The following is a 16,601-nucleotide window of genomic DNA, read 5'->3' as shown; positions in this document are numbered from 1 at the left end:
TGTGGCAAGAAAAGATCCATTCTAGAGATAGAAGCATATGAACTATTGATGTACATACCCTGGATGAGTTGTTCACACACTTGCCGAGCAACAGCACGCACCATGGCTTGGGACTGGAGATCACCCTGGATAATAACAGCAGCAGCATCAGAACACATTGCTTTGAATCATTTTTCTCTTGAAAATGCTTAGAGTAATGAAGGACATTCATTACCCCTGAGAGATTATACCCTCACAGATGAGAAAAAAGCCAAAGAAGTTTTGGGGTTTCCCTGGTTTCCGTGGGTGTTTTTAGCCAGCAAACAGGGGTCTGAGAAGATAACCCTAATGAGAGATTTGGGGACATGCCTAATGCCCCTTACTTATCACCTTCAAACCATTAATGTAGCTATACATAAAACACTGTCTGGAAAAGAGGGAAAGTTTGCCTGATTGCACAGAGAAAACTATTGTGCCTGTAAACACAGGGAAACAAATAGTTGGAGAAAGCTTTTTATCAGACAGAAAGCTTTTTATGAGACAGAAGGCCAGACCACAAAAAAAATGGTGGCTAACACAAACATAGACTTACCCGCTCACCCCTTTCACCCTTAGCTCCAGGAGGACCCTATGGAAAGATTCAATACAAAATGAATTATCATTTTTTTCTAGCTCAAGATTTTTAACCCCTAAGCATTGTCTCCCTTGCAACATCACAGTAAAAGGAGAAAAAACAATCAAGGAGCAAGGTTTCAGGAGGGTCTGTGACAATAATGAATATACCTTTTCCATTTCAGTACTCAACAAAATGTTCACCTTTGGCAACTACATGGAGACAATGACTTTCTCAGGGGTTTGTCATGTACTGAATACTCTTGTTTAAAATGGCAGCAAGGGCATGCCACACAGCATTTCACCTGGCTGAAATGGGTCTAATTGTCACTGAAGAAGACAAGGCTGGTGTGTGACAAAGTATTGGTCTGAAATTTGCAGCATTTGCTGCACCAAGGCTCTGCACCCACTAGGAACAAGTTGTCTGGGGCAATTACAGCTTCACCACTGGAGGATTTTGGGGCAGGCTGGACAACTCTCAGGAACTCCTGAAGTGAGCAAAGATATGCTCGAAGAGCTAACCATCTCACTGATGCACAGCTTATTCTATTCTGGGAAAGAAACAGCTCCCACGAGATCATTTTTAGACCTCTTTTCTATTACTTTACCTTTTGGGAAAGACAGTTGTTGAAATGAATATTTTTTCACCCTCCTAGCTGTTTCTTCAGAACTTCTAGAGTCTAAATATTCACAGCAGAGGTCTTACATGACCCACAGGAATATCTATGCTCTAGAAAATTTAGTTCAATATCTGGAACATGTGTTTGGACAGGAACTGACTAGTCAGCATGTTATACATTGATAGTAATAAGTTCCATAGCTCACCAAATCTCATTAGTAGATTGCATGATTACACTTAGAAACTATGCAGAACTGGGCATTAGGTTATTATCTTTGCTTATATATTATCAGTCAATTCATTTCAACTTAACTAAATAAAAATGCTTGCATTGGACTATAGCTCCAAAGCAAACTGAATTTAAAAAAAAGAATATTCTACAAATTATGTCAGAAGTACACACTGTCATACTCAGATGCCTTTAAAAATGAAATAGAACATTCACTGGAAAAACACTGAGCAGACTTTATAATTAACTCAGTGGTCAAATGTTAAAAAGTGAATACACAATATTATCTGAACTGCTACAGTGAAAAAGAGGTCCCCTGCAAATCTTCTCTTTTACATAATTTACACACCCATTTTATAGTTGTATTCCTTTCTTCTAGCTAAACTGTTGGGGTTTTTTTATAAGAAAGAAAATAATATCTGAAAGACAAACTTAGTATTAGAGTTTTCTAATACTTATTTTTCGGTATAGAGGGTGTAATTTTCCACTCAATGAAACTGATGGTCAAATTTATAGTAACATTATAGAAAAAGACTTGATCATTAGTCAGCTGCTCCGATGTAAATCCAGAGTAACCATGAAAGCAGTTTTTTATTCATGCAATATTTTCACAGTGTGAAAATCAGAATACTATTTTGGAAATATTCAGGTTAATAAATGGATACTTCAGATTCCTGAGTGGTACTTGAAGTGCAAGGGAAAAAAGGAGAAAGTAATTACACACAGACTACAAATTCACATACTGTTATGTTTTTAACTTCTGCGTTTTAGTCTTGTGGTTTGACTCTCTAATCCCGTATTGCAAACGCCGTATGTAAGAATAACAAATGAATTTAATTATGAAGAATGAACAAAGAAAGACCAATAACATGTTTTGGTTAAGCACTAACTTCAAACAGATCCCAAGCTATTGAGGAGCTCTGTAAAATAGTGAAGCCAGGAACAGGAAACAACACACAATAGCAAATACTGCAATATTAATTAATTTTACTCACAGGAGCTCCAACATCACCTTGTGGCCCCTGGCTCCCAGTAACACCTGGAACACCTGGAGCACCAGGTATGCCCTACATGGAAAAAGAGAAAGAAAATACTTAGTGGTGAGGACAATCAGCATCCATGGATCCTGATGAGAGAAATAACTGTGATGGAGAGGAAGCGCACAAAGCAGACAGTTCTGCCAAAGATCAGAGATGCTGAGAGAGAGGACTAAGAAATGTATGTTGCAGGGAAAAGAGCATCGAAAGCACAGCTCTGAAAAAAGCTCTTGAGAAAAAAGGACTTGTGTAGCTTGTTTTCTGAAATAGGACTGCTGGTCTACAAGACTAAATCCTGTGATGTTACTACCATGTTTTGGGGTGATGACTCAAAAAAGTTCTTTGTACAAAGAACAGGATTGCTTGTAGAATACTCAATACCATCAGCAGTTTCACCTGACTTCTTTAATCTATCAAGAAGGCATTAACCTTGCTCTACTGCCCTATTTGAGAAGGATGAGACAGATTTTGGAGGCGTCACGTCTCGCTTTGAAGGCTGAATGTGGCCTCTGCCGTGTCTCTTGATTGCTTCACGAGAGCATCTGAATACCTGCACTCACTGCCGGCCTCCAGACCAAGCGAAACTTGGCAGTTTACTTCAATTAACAAAACTGATTTGAATTTCTAACAAAAAAAATAAAAAAGAAAGTGTCTTCTTTCAACAGTTAAGAGCCCTAATACCTTTTATATAGTGCAGTTACTTGACTAAGAACAAGCTATCAGTCTAATGATGGAACAACTGTCTCTCCTTCCCAAGGGAGAAATTTTTTCTTGAGTTAATTAAGAGTTGAAAGAAATGACACTGGACGAGCAGTTCTCTGCCAACCCTTATGCGTCATGAGAATTTGCACTTCCAAGGGGAACCCTTGGCCTTGGTCTATCTACTGAAGCCTAGACAACCATGATCTACAATCCCTCTAAATCTTGCTGATTTTTACAGTAATTAATTCCATGGGCAATACTCACCATTGGGCCCGGAGGTCCTTGTGGGCCTGTGGGTCCATCTTTGCCAGGAAGGCCCTATAAGAGAGAAATATATGCAGTTTTACTGGCTTTTTATATCTACTTTGTGAATCTGTTCTGTTTCATCTAGAAGTCTTTCTTTTTTCCTCTGCTTTTAATTAAATTAAGGACCAATGGTAGTGCTTCTTTAGAAGAAAAATCCATTATTTGCCCTGAGGAGGGTTTACTTCTGAAAAGAAGCTATATCATAGCTGATATTTTAAAAAAAATCCAACTAGCCTCACAATATTTTTGAAGAAGCAGCAGTGAAAGACTCTTTGTACTGGCAACTTTCACCTCAGAGCAAATTCCACTTACAACGCTGCTGTAGCAAGTAAATGAGAGTGTTTGCTGTCAGACTGCTCTACCACAAGATGGGTCACATGTCTACATCTCAGTGGTTGCAATTATTCATGGTCCCGCTGATTACGTGCTGAAAGATGGCAATGGTGAGTCCATCTCCCTGCCCAGTGATGCTGCGCATGTGCAGGAGCCATCACCAAGGTCCTGCCTCAGGGAGCAGCAGCAACGCTCATGTGGTTTCCATTACGAACGTGCTTCAGAACTTCCAGAAATGAGAGCCAAAGACTAAAGATAACTTGGAAACTGGAAAGCAAGCAAATCATGACAAAAAAAAAAGACTGACCAGATGTAGAAGAAAATGCACTGTTAATAAAGTATTCTTGCAAATTAACCCACGTGCACGTTTTGTATCCACCTGCTATAACGCATAGGTTTCTGAACAGCCTGATGATAAGTCAATTCCTTAATTACTACATAGCCTGAAAAGGAGAAATGTGATGTTATCTGTGGCTCAAGACCAGAATATAGAAGTGAGAGTAGCAGGAAAGGGAGGGTTTGAATGTGTTTATGATGACACACACAGTAAGGAACATTCTAGACCCCAGTAACTCATACAGCTTCAGAAAAAAAAAAAATCACATCTTTTTCATGGTGTACTTTTTTTCTGAATCTTTATTTCTGACACAGTTTTAGTAATGAATATAGCATGAACTACTAGTTTTATGCTTTACATAATTTGGAAACTATGATTCAAATCTGCTATCTTATGGTATTAAACACTGCTTAGGGAATATTATCTGCTATGTACTGGGAAAGGATTTTTTTTTAAATCCCACAGGAAGGTTGTTTCAATGATAAAATAAGCCATAGAGTCAACTCATATTACATCATCTGTGCATCCTTAGTCTTGATAAGGAATATGTTCCCCGTTTACAGTGTAGCCAGATGGTTCCTGAAGCATCAAGGACCAAAGCAGCTCCTGTATCACACTAAGAACTAAAGCAAATGTAACAGCTACGTGGCATCGATATAAAGACACTCCTAGTGTCTCTGTTACAGTAGTTTTAAGATATACACAGGCAAAAGATTGCAAGCCTCGCTCAAATTTGCAAAGGAAAGCATGTTCAGTCTTCAAGATTGATATTTCTAAAGGAAGCAGACAATGGCATAAGGAACTTTGAAATGCATTAAAAAATATAAAATAGAGTTTCTGATATTCTCTGGAAGAAGCATTTAGTTCTGAAGAAGGTTCTGAAAAATTCAATTATAACTATTCACAGTTTCCTAATAACATGGAAGTTCCTAAAAGATAATGCAAATTAGATTTGTTTTTGTAACAGTGAGATCTTCAGGAACACTGATACCCTCATATTTATAAGTATATTTCACTTTTTAAAGAAAATATTTAGAATCTGTGTTTATTTTTGATCATTCTTAAAGCAGGGTGAAAACTGGTTGGACACTCTTAAGGGCTTAATTTAAGTTGGAGGGAAATTTAGAGCTTTCCACCAACTTCTAGGATCTAGTGTGGATTCACACAAACTTCTAAAGAAAAATAATGCTGTATGTCACTCTCTTCTCCCATCCTAGAACTAACAGTATGACCATAATTACACTATCTTTGAATATATTTCACCATTTCTTTCCTCTGAGCAGTATTCTTACTCTTGGCTGATCAAGAATCATCTCCTGCCTATTCTCCTAGGATTCATTTCTCTTGGCACTGTGTCTGTATCGCTTGGCCACAAATAAACCACCTACTACTGTATTTGTTACATGTGAAAATTACTATTTATAAATGAAGTCAAAGAGCGGTTTGGTTCAAGAAAGAGTACGGTAATATCTATTCTCTCATGCAGGTAAAAGATGAAAGATACTTGTTAGTGCTGCCAACAAGGTTTGAAGCTGATGCTACTCAGACCATCTGATGGCCTGAATGGACCTGACACTCCTTCTGAACTTGTGAGTAGTGAGCAAAAGAGATCAGTAAGTACCAGGATATTGGCAGGAAGACTGGGAATGTATTTCTTCTGGCTCTTTCTCACATTATTTTTGGTCTGTGTAATGTAGAAGAAAATAGAGCACTGTGAGAATTCACAAAGCTGTATTAAGAGCACCGAAGCCTTAAAGGTGTTATTCATTCTCCCACTTATTGAAGTCTCCTCTTTGCTTAAGCATCTCCAGAATTTCTGTGAGGAATTACGTAGCACAATGGCACTTTCTCTCTGATGCTGTCACACCCAGGACAGGAATGACTGTACAGAGCCACTGAATCTCCTCCATGCAGCTGCATGTCCAAGAGCAGGATGGGACAGGTTTTGATGTGTGACCTTAGATGCAGGGCAGTTTAGAATCAAGATGTATATTATTTTGGAAGATTAACTTAAGTCAGGACATGTTTTGCCAATGGCATGAAAGAGAGTTATGTAGAAACAGTGTAACTATGACAGAATTTTTTATAAGGGATTTTATTTGCCAGAATACAAATGGCAACAGGGGAAATTATCATTACATGTTAGGAAAAAAAATGTTACAGTGAAGGCAGTCAAATAAATACCATCACGGGTTGCCCAGAGACATGGAGTTTTCACACTTGGAGGTGTTCAAAACTCAGCTTAACATGGACCTGAGTAACCTGATCTGATCAGAACTGTTTTGAGCAGACTGTTTGACTAGATGATCTCCTAAGGTCCCTTCTAACCTTAATTTTATTATTCTATAAATCCCTCTATAAGACTGTGCATCTAAACTGCCTACTGGAAATAGCTTCTGATCTATGCCATCCCCTGAACCACGTGCTGAAAGAGTTGCAATTGGCCCAGCATAACACAGCCAAGAGGAATGACGAGCAATACACTGTAGAGGTCACCAGCCAGTGCCCAAAACCACATTCTGGCAATATCTAATTTACTAGTCTGGATGCAGGCTTTGTGTCTCACAGCTGCTCTCTTTGCCCTTCTGCTCTGACCAGGAGCCATTAGAAGCTGAAGAAATGTTTAAGAGACTGAATCATCCTCTCTATCAGTTAGAGGTTTCTTACTGCAGACCAGGGGCTTCAAGCATGATCAGGTAGCATTGGTTAATGCTTCTGGAGTCCAGTCTAGCTGCAGCACCTAAGCAATGGAAATCAATCCTTGACAGTTTAACTCTCTGCTCAAACCCTAAAAGACATATAGGGAAACACATCCAGCAGAGCTTCCTCCAGAACTTTTTAACCTGCTAAGGAAGATCCATGCTTTTTTGCCAAGGAGAAGCTTGACCAGGAGAAGATAGCCCTGAGGAAACCACCAAGTGACAGTGAACAGTCATAACATCACAGGCACAGGAGACATAAAGGTGGGAATCAGAATGATGGAGATCCCTCTCTACATTTTGTCATCAATCAGAGCATGTTTGCCACTCAGGATGATATATTGGGTTTCTCTTGTTGCAGCTGCGTAGATCTGTCCTCTCGAGTGGCCTCACTTTGCAAGAATGAACAGGGATTGCAATTGTGATCTGACCTTGGATAGTAGCCATGGAGATATGGGAAAAGGAAGACTTTCCACCCGACACCTACACATTTTAACAAGGGTCAGCCTCAGTCTGCTTCCAGACTTTATGTTCTTGGCTGAAAGAGATGAACCAAAAGCACAAGAGAATCTAATTCCTGTCTACATACTCACCAGAAGCACGATGTCGGTTTGGATTCTCCCGCATGTGCAATTCAAGCTATAGGTTTCAACATGATATGCTTGGGAGAGTTGGTGGAGAAACACAATCTGTTCTCTTCAGTAAAATATTTCTATACTGCCAGCTACAGATATGGGACAGTAAGAGAGGATGTGAAGCAACCGCAGACCCAGCCATAAAATAAAAATAAACCATTTTCTATTTTATAAAATCCTTTATAACACTCTTTTATAACTGGAAGCTGATGAGAGGCAAGGGGACTGTTCCTAGTGTGGAGTCTGCGATGTAGACTTAAACCAATTACTAGACAGGTTTAAAAATATTATCATGCTTATTCCTTTTTACTCCGGTTCAACCTTCACACAGTATTTTTATTACATCCCACGTTTTTCATAGGAAGGGTGTTTCATTATGAAAATTATCTTTGTATGAATTCACACAACTGAGAAGGGAGATGCTCTATTTCTTAATGAGGTACTAAAAACCATGAAAAACAAACAAACCAGGAACTAAAAAGCAGAAGAGCAGAAATACAGAAAGAATCTGTATAAACTAATTGTTGAATTAAAACATTAAGATGAAAAAAATACATTTTCTTAACTGATTTCAGAAAAAAAGATTAGAAATCATGAATGCTAGAAATCAAAGCAAAAAGGAAGGAAAAAGAACTAAAAGTAAAATGATATCCACTACCAGCAACTGGAAGGAAAAAATCTCCATTCCAGGACTTCTTGAGTCCAACATGACATTATCCTCAGTTCAGCAAAGGTCTCAGAGATCTCCTAATAAATATCAGTCCTGTGCTTACTGCCATTAAAATCACTGTGATTTAGCCATCTGTTTAATACTTCACAGCACTGGTACCACTATAATATAAAATATTTAAATGAGCAATATATACTAAAGAGGAAATGAAAGCCAAGTGAAGAATAATGTAGAAAAAGTTCTAGTAGTATAATATCTGCAAAACAGTTTGGCATCTTGGCTAACAGGAGGAAGCCCAACAAAAGGAACATTTTACAAAAAGGCAATTTGCTTCTCAGGAATTCTCCAGTTCGCTTTGCTGTTGCTACAGTTATGCCCATTAGAATTATGCCTTTCTCCATCACTCAGCCTTCAAAGAGACTGCGGCAAAATCACTGGTTTGAATCTTCACCCATTAAAAGCAATTTTATGTTGTCATAACTTCACAGGAATCAAATGAATTACACCACCATAAAATTAGTATAACATCATTGTTTGTTGCCATAGAAATAATTGCTGCTGGACAATATTGCACAAGGGTCACACAGAGACAATAACAGGCTAACAGACCTGGTGTTATGAGATCTAGGATATTTATCCAGCTTCTTTGATTAACACCAGAAGAAAGCGAACACATGAACCAAACACTATTACCATATCTATAAAAACTGGCAATTTATTTAATTGCCCTGCCTTATTATAGATGACACTGGGGTCTCGTACAGAATAAGCACCGCATGACCTTTCCAGGCTGTATCAAAAGCCTTTGCTGCACTAGTTTTTCCCCCTAGCTTTTCTCAGACGTGCTGTCTCTGCAACAACCTGCTGACTTCCAGGTGGGAGAGCTACAAGAGCTCTGAGCTCCTGGTTTACACCAAGACAAGGCTGGGGGCCTCCACTGCTAGATAGAAAGTTAGCTGCAGAATAAAGTAAAACCACAGAGTTCCCTGCTCCCTGAATTGCAGAACGCTCAGTGTCCCTTGTGACCAGGAATGCAGAAAGAGGAGACACGTAACCCTCACATGTACACCGTCTAGCACCAAGTCGCTTCCACCTGGCTGTGACCAAGATTAGACAGCGTGGTGGCAAAAATCCAAGTATTCATCAGGCTCCAGGTCTTTATTAACCTGGAGATGAAGAGGCGACACCAAGCTGGGGGAATTCGGGTGGAAAAATTCCATTACAGTAAAAAAAGAAGACATAAAAATAGGGAGGCAAAAATGAGCTTCCATACAGAAGCAGCATCACAGTATTATAAAGTAGGAAAAGGAATACATTTACCTTCATATTTCACCACAACTTAATTGAAAATTAGAAGGCTATTCATCTGATTAGAAGTTTATTCATATGACTATAATGCTGTATCAATCTTTATCTTAATAAAATTACTTTCTTTTCTTGATTTTAGAGAAAAACATATATGCATTGCCGAAATTCTACAGTAACTTCAGCAGAAGTAATTCTATACATAAAAATATGACAATGCTTAAATTTGTAACAGTGAGCTCCAACACATATTTCACTATAAGGATTTTGTTTTACAACAAGGTCTCAGGTAAATGCCAGAAATCCAGAGAAGGTTAACATATCCAAAAAAAGGATCGTGAATATGTAAATCTTGTTCAAGTGAAGCCGAAAAGTCATATTTATTAATTAACTTTTGCTGTAGACAATAAGCTAGTATTATGCTAACAGTAATTTTCCAGCGCCTGTCTAATAATGAAATAAAAGTCTCACCAAGGAAACAGGGTGGAGGACTTACAGGTTTAACTGCACACATGAAGATTTTTTTACCAATTCCTAGACAGACTAGAAGTATCTTCATTATTATACATGATTATACATTCAATATTAAATTCCTTTGTAGTTGCCTCTGTTATTCATTAATTATCTACAAAGTAAATTTAGATCATTGCATTGGATATTGAATGTTAATTTTGTGCCATTTAACCACTTTCTAATTGTAAATGTATAAGCAAATGGTCTAACTGGCAATACTGGACACTAGTGACATCTACTCCTGTCAAATGCATTAAACACAAACATAGTGCATGGCTCCCCATTACTTGTTTAATATTTCTCAACCCTGATCTACCAGATGGAAGGATACTCCACCCTATCTCTGTCTTCTTGGTTGACATGGGTCTCAAGAAATGACAGAATACAAGTGATATAAATGATAATAAATCAGCCATGCTGGGAATATCCATTATGGAATGGAAACTCTTTAAACAAATGCAAAACATGTTCATTTTACCTTACCCTTTGACCTTGAGCTCCATCTCTTCCAGGTGAACCTGATGCTCCTGGGACACCCTAAGCAAATTATGAGATCAAGTTAACAGAATCCAATCAAATCACTTTCCAGTGAAACCAGAATACACGCTTCTGGATAAATGTTTTGGATAAATGGAAGCAGGGAATTCAATAATGGGTGAGGCCATAGAAGAGCTTGATTAAAGAAGGTGTTTCTGTGAAATAAGAGGTGGTTAAACATACTGTTAAAATGCACAGGATTCATAACCCCTCACTACAATCCTCTGTTAAGAACACTGACAATTTTGTCAAGTCATTAAGCTGACAAGAGATTGATTTCCTACATCATTCCAGTGTCCTGTCAGTGTAATTCCACTGCACAACATCAGTACCTTAACCTAAAAATACAACTGCTATTTCTCTGTCTCCTTGCTAAAACAGATTCTGTTACTGTACTGTTTGAAGTCAGAGAAATCCTGCCTGAGCAGGATCACACATTACATCCAGCTGTTCCCCACTGTTCAGATGAAATGTCACTCTCTGGCTCAGGATGGCCGCAGAGCAGCAGCCTGGGACCATCACTGCGGTGGTCCAGAAGGCTCACAAACCCGATTGATGAGGAAAAGCTGTACAAGTTTACTATCCCTAGCACATATGAACAAGAGAGGTAACAGCCAATAAATACTGGACGTGTATCATCAGCAGAAGAGGAGCATCTGAAAACTGAAGTGTAAATGATCCTAGAAAGCAGCAAGAAATTGGAATGCTATCTCCAGGCTAAATAGCAGACTCCAAACTGAGTAAGATGCACTGAATAGTACAGTTCTTTAAGATGCTGATTCTTGTGAAAGATAGCATCACAAGATTAAGTGCCTGATCTGTCCTTCTAGGCAATTCCAGGAGGAATTTAATGGGTTTAAAATGAAAAAAAAAAAAAAAAAAAGCAAATGCTAATTATTCACTGTGTAAGCAGAAATCTCAGAGTGGATAGTTTCTGAGTCTACAGAGACCCATATTTCAGTGCTTAACAAGGTCAAGAAAGTAACTGGTTCTTCAGGCCCTGAATGATTCGGTCACTGCACACCAGCATACCCTGGATTCCTGATTCACCCCAATTCAAATTCACCCCAACAACACGCTTCTCCACTGTTTCAAATATGTGCCCTAAATTCAAAATGATGTCAATTCAACATTCAAACTTAGTAAGTGAGAGGCTAAACAATAACTTAGGGAATACCTGCAGGCCAGGAAAACCGAGATCTCCCTTCTCTCCCTTTTCACCTGGTGGGCCCTGCGAATTAAGAATCACACATAGTAAACCAAACACATGGCTACTTTTCTATTTTTATATTTCCTTTCACCATTTTAAAGTTACCAGAATTAACCTGACAAAACTATAGCCATTATGTTACAAAAAAGGTAGTTATTTTCTTTTCCCCTCAAAGAAATCTGTCTTCAACCCTCAGAAGTATTTCCTATCATGATTAAACTAATGAATTTCTGTGGAAACTAGACATGTTTCTACAGTACACCAGCATGACAAAGATATACTTTTCCAGATAATTAACTAATTTTAATTACATTTTTTGCAGAAACAAAATTTCTCTATTAAATAACTATTGTTCTAATTAATGTATTCTGTATTATTCTCTGATGACAGCATCATCAGGAATATACAGATTACATTATATTGTACAGCAATATCATATAGATGGGCTAAAAAGAAGGAAGTGTGTTATACTGTAGTAAATTTTGAAAAAAGGTCTAGCAGAAAAGGTTGCATCTACTACCTTTCAAGGCTTGTGCGTACCTATCCACCAGTGACATATATGAAATAAGATTAGTGCTCCTTGTTCATTATTCTACCAATGTTTCTTAATGATGAAATTCTGAGACTTATTTCACAAGAGCATTGCAAACTCCAGGCTTAATGATCTCCTCTGATGATAGATTCTGTAAGTATAGCGAATACAATTGCTTCATTTTGGCAGCAAATGTGGTATTCTTACTTGGTTATACCTTTCAAGTCAGAACTCATCTGTGATGAGCAATACCACAACCAGAAGAAGATAAAAATACTAACATTTCAGTTAGGGGGCATGTTACAACCCTCACTGCAGTTTTTTTCACTCATCTGCAGGCTTGGGTCCTAATACTTGGGTCATACTCAACCTGCAATCAAATCCCTTCAGCTAACTAAAAGTTCAGGTCCAAGTGCAAACAGGAATGTTGACACTGAACCCACATCCACTATAGGTTAAATAAAAATCTGTGATTTCACCTCAAATATTGAAATTCAGATTCTGATCAGGACACCAAAAGATATTTGAGTCTAGTCTAAGAGATGTGCTGTTCAAAACATCACAGGAAAGAACCCTATTGATTTCATAAGTCTCACCGGAAGTCCTTGAATAGAAAGTCCACTGGGTCCTTGTGGTCCTGGAGGTCCTTGCGGTCCAGGAACACCAATTTCTCCTCGAGGTCCATCTGGTCCCTAAAGTAGCACAAGACATAAGTCCAACTCTTATCATATGGACAAAGGCAGCTTCTGTTTGGTTTGAAGAATTAAATACCAGTAGACACAAAAACATCTGAAATATGGGTTAACATTTGACTGAGCAGTTAGGGTTCAATTTAAAATTGCCTGGTTCCTTTATAAATACCAAAAAATGAAGATTTATGCTGCGACAGCAGCATTCTGAATTTTATATCTTTTGTCAAGGAACAAACAGGACAAGCAATTGTTATGAAAAGAGACACACCAAATTCCAATGGCATTTCACTGTGCTTTTTCCTTGGCGACATCAGAGACAATCTGGAATTAATTTCAGGGTTTACATGCAGCAGAGATAAACCAAGAACCTGTGCATATGTGAACTGTAAAGCACTGTATGAAGTACCTTTGGACCAGGGTCACCACGATGACCTTTGGCACCTCGGACACCTGGACCACCCTGTGAAGCACAAGCACAGCACTTGTTGAAAACCAAAACTCTCGAATAAACAAAAACAAAAACCAGAGAAGCCCAAACATTTTTTTCTTGTTCCTGAATCAGTGTTCAGGAATCAGTGAGTATCCTGTCCATATCTTTCCACTGGAGTAATTAAGCGGAGTACATACTTAAGTGTGGTGATACAAAAAAACAGATTTAAAACCAGATGTGACTGCTTTCTAGAGCCAAGAATGCACACCACGTAAGCATCAAAATTACACTGAAAGCTACAATAGGGATGGAAATGTAAACATGTATTCATGGTTTCCCTTCCAGTTGTTGAAACCCCTTGCACACCTGTCTGTTCTCACCAAAATCCCCACACTGTTAAAGGCTGAGTTTCCAATGACTCTGGAGTATCTTTCAGCAAGCACAACTCCAGGATCTACTAGACTTACCGTGGTTTAATTTAGAGCTGCTCTTAGGTAAAAGTCTTTTGCCTGTTTTTCTCTCTTTTGCTTTCTTCAGCAGTGCCTACATCTGTTAATCATTTATTAACCAACTGTTGCCTTTTTTATTAGTACCATCTGAGACACCGGAGTTGCATATATCTGTGGATGGCTGCCATTAATATGTTTTGCATATACATGCTGCATGTGCCTTGTCCTCTAGCACAGCTTAAGTATAGACATATTATTTTTTCCACTTCTTTCAGATTAATTTCCCTCTTCCCCCACCTGAATATATTGCTTAATCTCTTGGAATACGAGCTTGACGGGGATTCTGCCCTTCTTTGTACTCAAAAAGAACTTTGTACAACTAGGCCCCGTAACTGAATAGTGCTCTTTAGAGGTTACAATGAGTACTTATAAAAATAACAGCAGTTACATGAAACACATTAAAACAGAAAATATGCATATCAGATTGAATGCATATCTAGTATCTATAAGACTTTCTATAGAAACGGCAATAACAGAAATGTTTGAAAGTACCAGAGTACTCTTGCTCTTCAATGAAGGCATCATGATCCACTCTTCACATGTGTAACCACGGAGCAGTTTTCTACTCCTTTTCTCAGCTCCTTCAGTCTTCTCACTTCCATCCCACTGCTCTGTAGCCACCACCCATTCCATCACGGTCACTCTGACCCTAAAATCTCACACCACACTCCCCACAGAACCACATTCCAGCTGCCAGTTCCCCAGTTGCAGGTCCTCACATCTCCGCATTCCAGCCCAGCAGCTCCCTCTGCCCTTTCTCCTACCTCTCAGACTAAAAACTCCTCTGCAAATATTCAGCAAAATAACTGCAACTTTTTAACATGAACAAAATCACACAGTGTTTTCTCATTTTGTTCTCCGAAATGGATCAATTTTTTACTGAATAAGAATATATACTTAAGAATAGCCTGATGCTGAGTGATTAAATCATATGCTTTAAGAGTCACACTGAGCTTGGTACACTTACCCACGCTCTGAACCTACTAACCATTGCTTGGTAAAAGCACAAGTTCCAGAAAAGCATTGATTTAAGATTAAAACATCACAAGAGCCTCCCTTATTTTTCTCATAAACTTGCTTTGGTGGTTATTCATGAGCGCTGCTAAGCTTGTGTGACTAATTTGAAATTTTTCATTTCTTTGGCTTCTACTTCTAGCCAAGAATTCCTGTTATGCCTTTTTATCTTATTTTAAATAACTTCTTAATAGCCAGTACTTTCCCACAGAAACAGTTCTTAATCAATTGTTATCAAGTCACCGTCTTATTTCTTTTTAATAGCTAAAGCCTATGAAGCACTGAAAGCTTTTCATTGCAATTAAACTTCTCCAGTCCTCCAATATTATTTTTTCTCTTTCCTCACCTTCTCCAGTTCTGCAGCACTCCTTGCAAAATGCAGGCATCAGGTTTGTGTGCTATCTTACTTTTACTTCATATGGGGAACTTCAGACAGCATGATCAAATTTTGGCAAAGATCAGCCCATAAAACCAGTGTCCCATAATGAAATCTGCCAGTTAATCTTAACTCTAAATGATACTTTGTCTTACCCCAAATGACCCACTTCCTAGAAGAGCTTAAAAAAGTAGTTGCAGAGGTAGTATCCCACACAAATGGAAGCCTTTTATTTGGAGTCTTTTTAGTCTAATGTCTAAAACTGGCTACATGGTAGAATCCTGATCCCTTAAACAGAAAAATCCTTGGCTTAGAGAAAAGTCACACGACATTTTAACGACTTGGAGCCGTGTTGACCAGACATAGCACATGTGACTTTCTGACTTTTGGTTGGCGCAGAGATGAATGCTGATTTTATTCTTTTGCACTGCTTTTTCCTAGGCCTCTTACTTTTTTCCAGAGCTATGCCATATAACCGGCAAAAAAGTATCACTCCTAAAAGGCTGAGTTCCAGAATCACATACTCCCCTGCCTACGCAGTGATTTTCCTGCTGGATTTTAAGCCTCCTCTTGCATGGCACTATGCTACTCAAAATATTGTTAATCTAAATTTAATAAATAGAAGTACATTATTTTACTGCTGGATTAAGCTTTAGCAATTCCTGATGTGTTCTGAACTATAGTAAACCCCTACTTTTAGTCAACTAATTTTTAAACAGTTTCCATTTTACTGTGAAATGTGGTCAAACCACTCAATTTCAGTTGCATTTTTTTGTGAATTATCCCATTGTCTTTTTCACAGAACACAAATTGGACACCTATATACAGCAATTAAAAATTTCAATCCATACTTGATTTATAGCCTACATTCAAATAAGAGAAGAGAATTCATTTTTCCTTGTTCAAGATACACTTCTTCAGTGAATTTTCTCCCGAGTTCCTTTTCAAGTTTTCGTACCAGAGCTTGAAGAACAGTTCTTGCAAAAAGACTAACCTCTGAGTTGTTACTAGGATAAATGTCTGCTAGGATCTACTATGTTAACGTCTTCTTTGCAAGTTAATTTTGTTGTTGAATGTGTAGTTCATGTAATTTGCATATTTTAGCCTCTTCAGAAACTTATTTTCCTTCACATTCTTCACTGTTTTTTTCTCTTCAAAACATCCCAGACACAGCAGGAGCAAAGAAATACGCAGTTCAAGCCTGTTCACAAGAGGGCCTCATTTCAAGTTAACTTAGCAAGCAGTCCTAGAATTCCAATCAAAGTTATCAGTCTAGTTGTAAAAGAAAAAATATGTGACCATTCTATGAACAACCCAGTTAGAAG

The 16,601-nt window shown here is 38.3% G+C and overlaps 1 protein-coding gene across 12 annotated transcripts in view; it reads right to left on the bottom strand.

The window, feature by feature from the left end:
* Positions 1–16,601, bottom strand: part of COL14A1 (collagen type XIV alpha 1 chain) — a 127,143-nt gene that overhangs the window by 14,028 nt on the left and 96,514 nt on the right. For all 12 annotated transcript variants that reach the window (XR_010470762.1, XM_065054335.1, XM_065054333.1 and 9 more), the window contains 8 exons: positions 13,354–13,407; positions 12,852–12,947; positions 11,691–11,744; positions 10,460–10,513; positions 3,443–3,496; positions 2,435–2,506; positions 572–607; positions 59–125 (listed from right to left, as the gene is read on the bottom strand). Coding sequence is in view for 11 of the 12 variants with exons in the window: in XM_065054335.1 (XP_064910407.1) it covers positions 59–125; positions 572–607; positions 2,435–2,506; positions 3,443–3,496; positions 10,460–10,513; positions 11,691–11,744; positions 12,852–12,947; positions 13,354–13,407 (487 nt within the window). In the remaining variant the exon portion in view is untranslated. The remainder of the gene's footprint in view (positions 1–58; positions 126–571; positions 608–2,434; positions 2,507–3,442; positions 3,497–10,459; positions 10,514–11,690; positions 11,745–12,851; positions 12,948–13,353; positions 13,408–16,601) is intronic.

The sequence above is a fragment of the Columba livia genome, chromosome 2, assembly GCF_036013475.1.
Source record: "Columba livia isolate bColLiv1 breed racing homer chromosome 2, bColLiv1.pat.W.v2, whole genome shotgun sequence".
Lineage (NCBI taxonomy): Eukaryota > Metazoa > Chordata > Aves > Columbiformes > Columbidae > Columba > Columba livia.
This window is presented reverse-complemented; position numbering and strand designations above follow the sequence as displayed.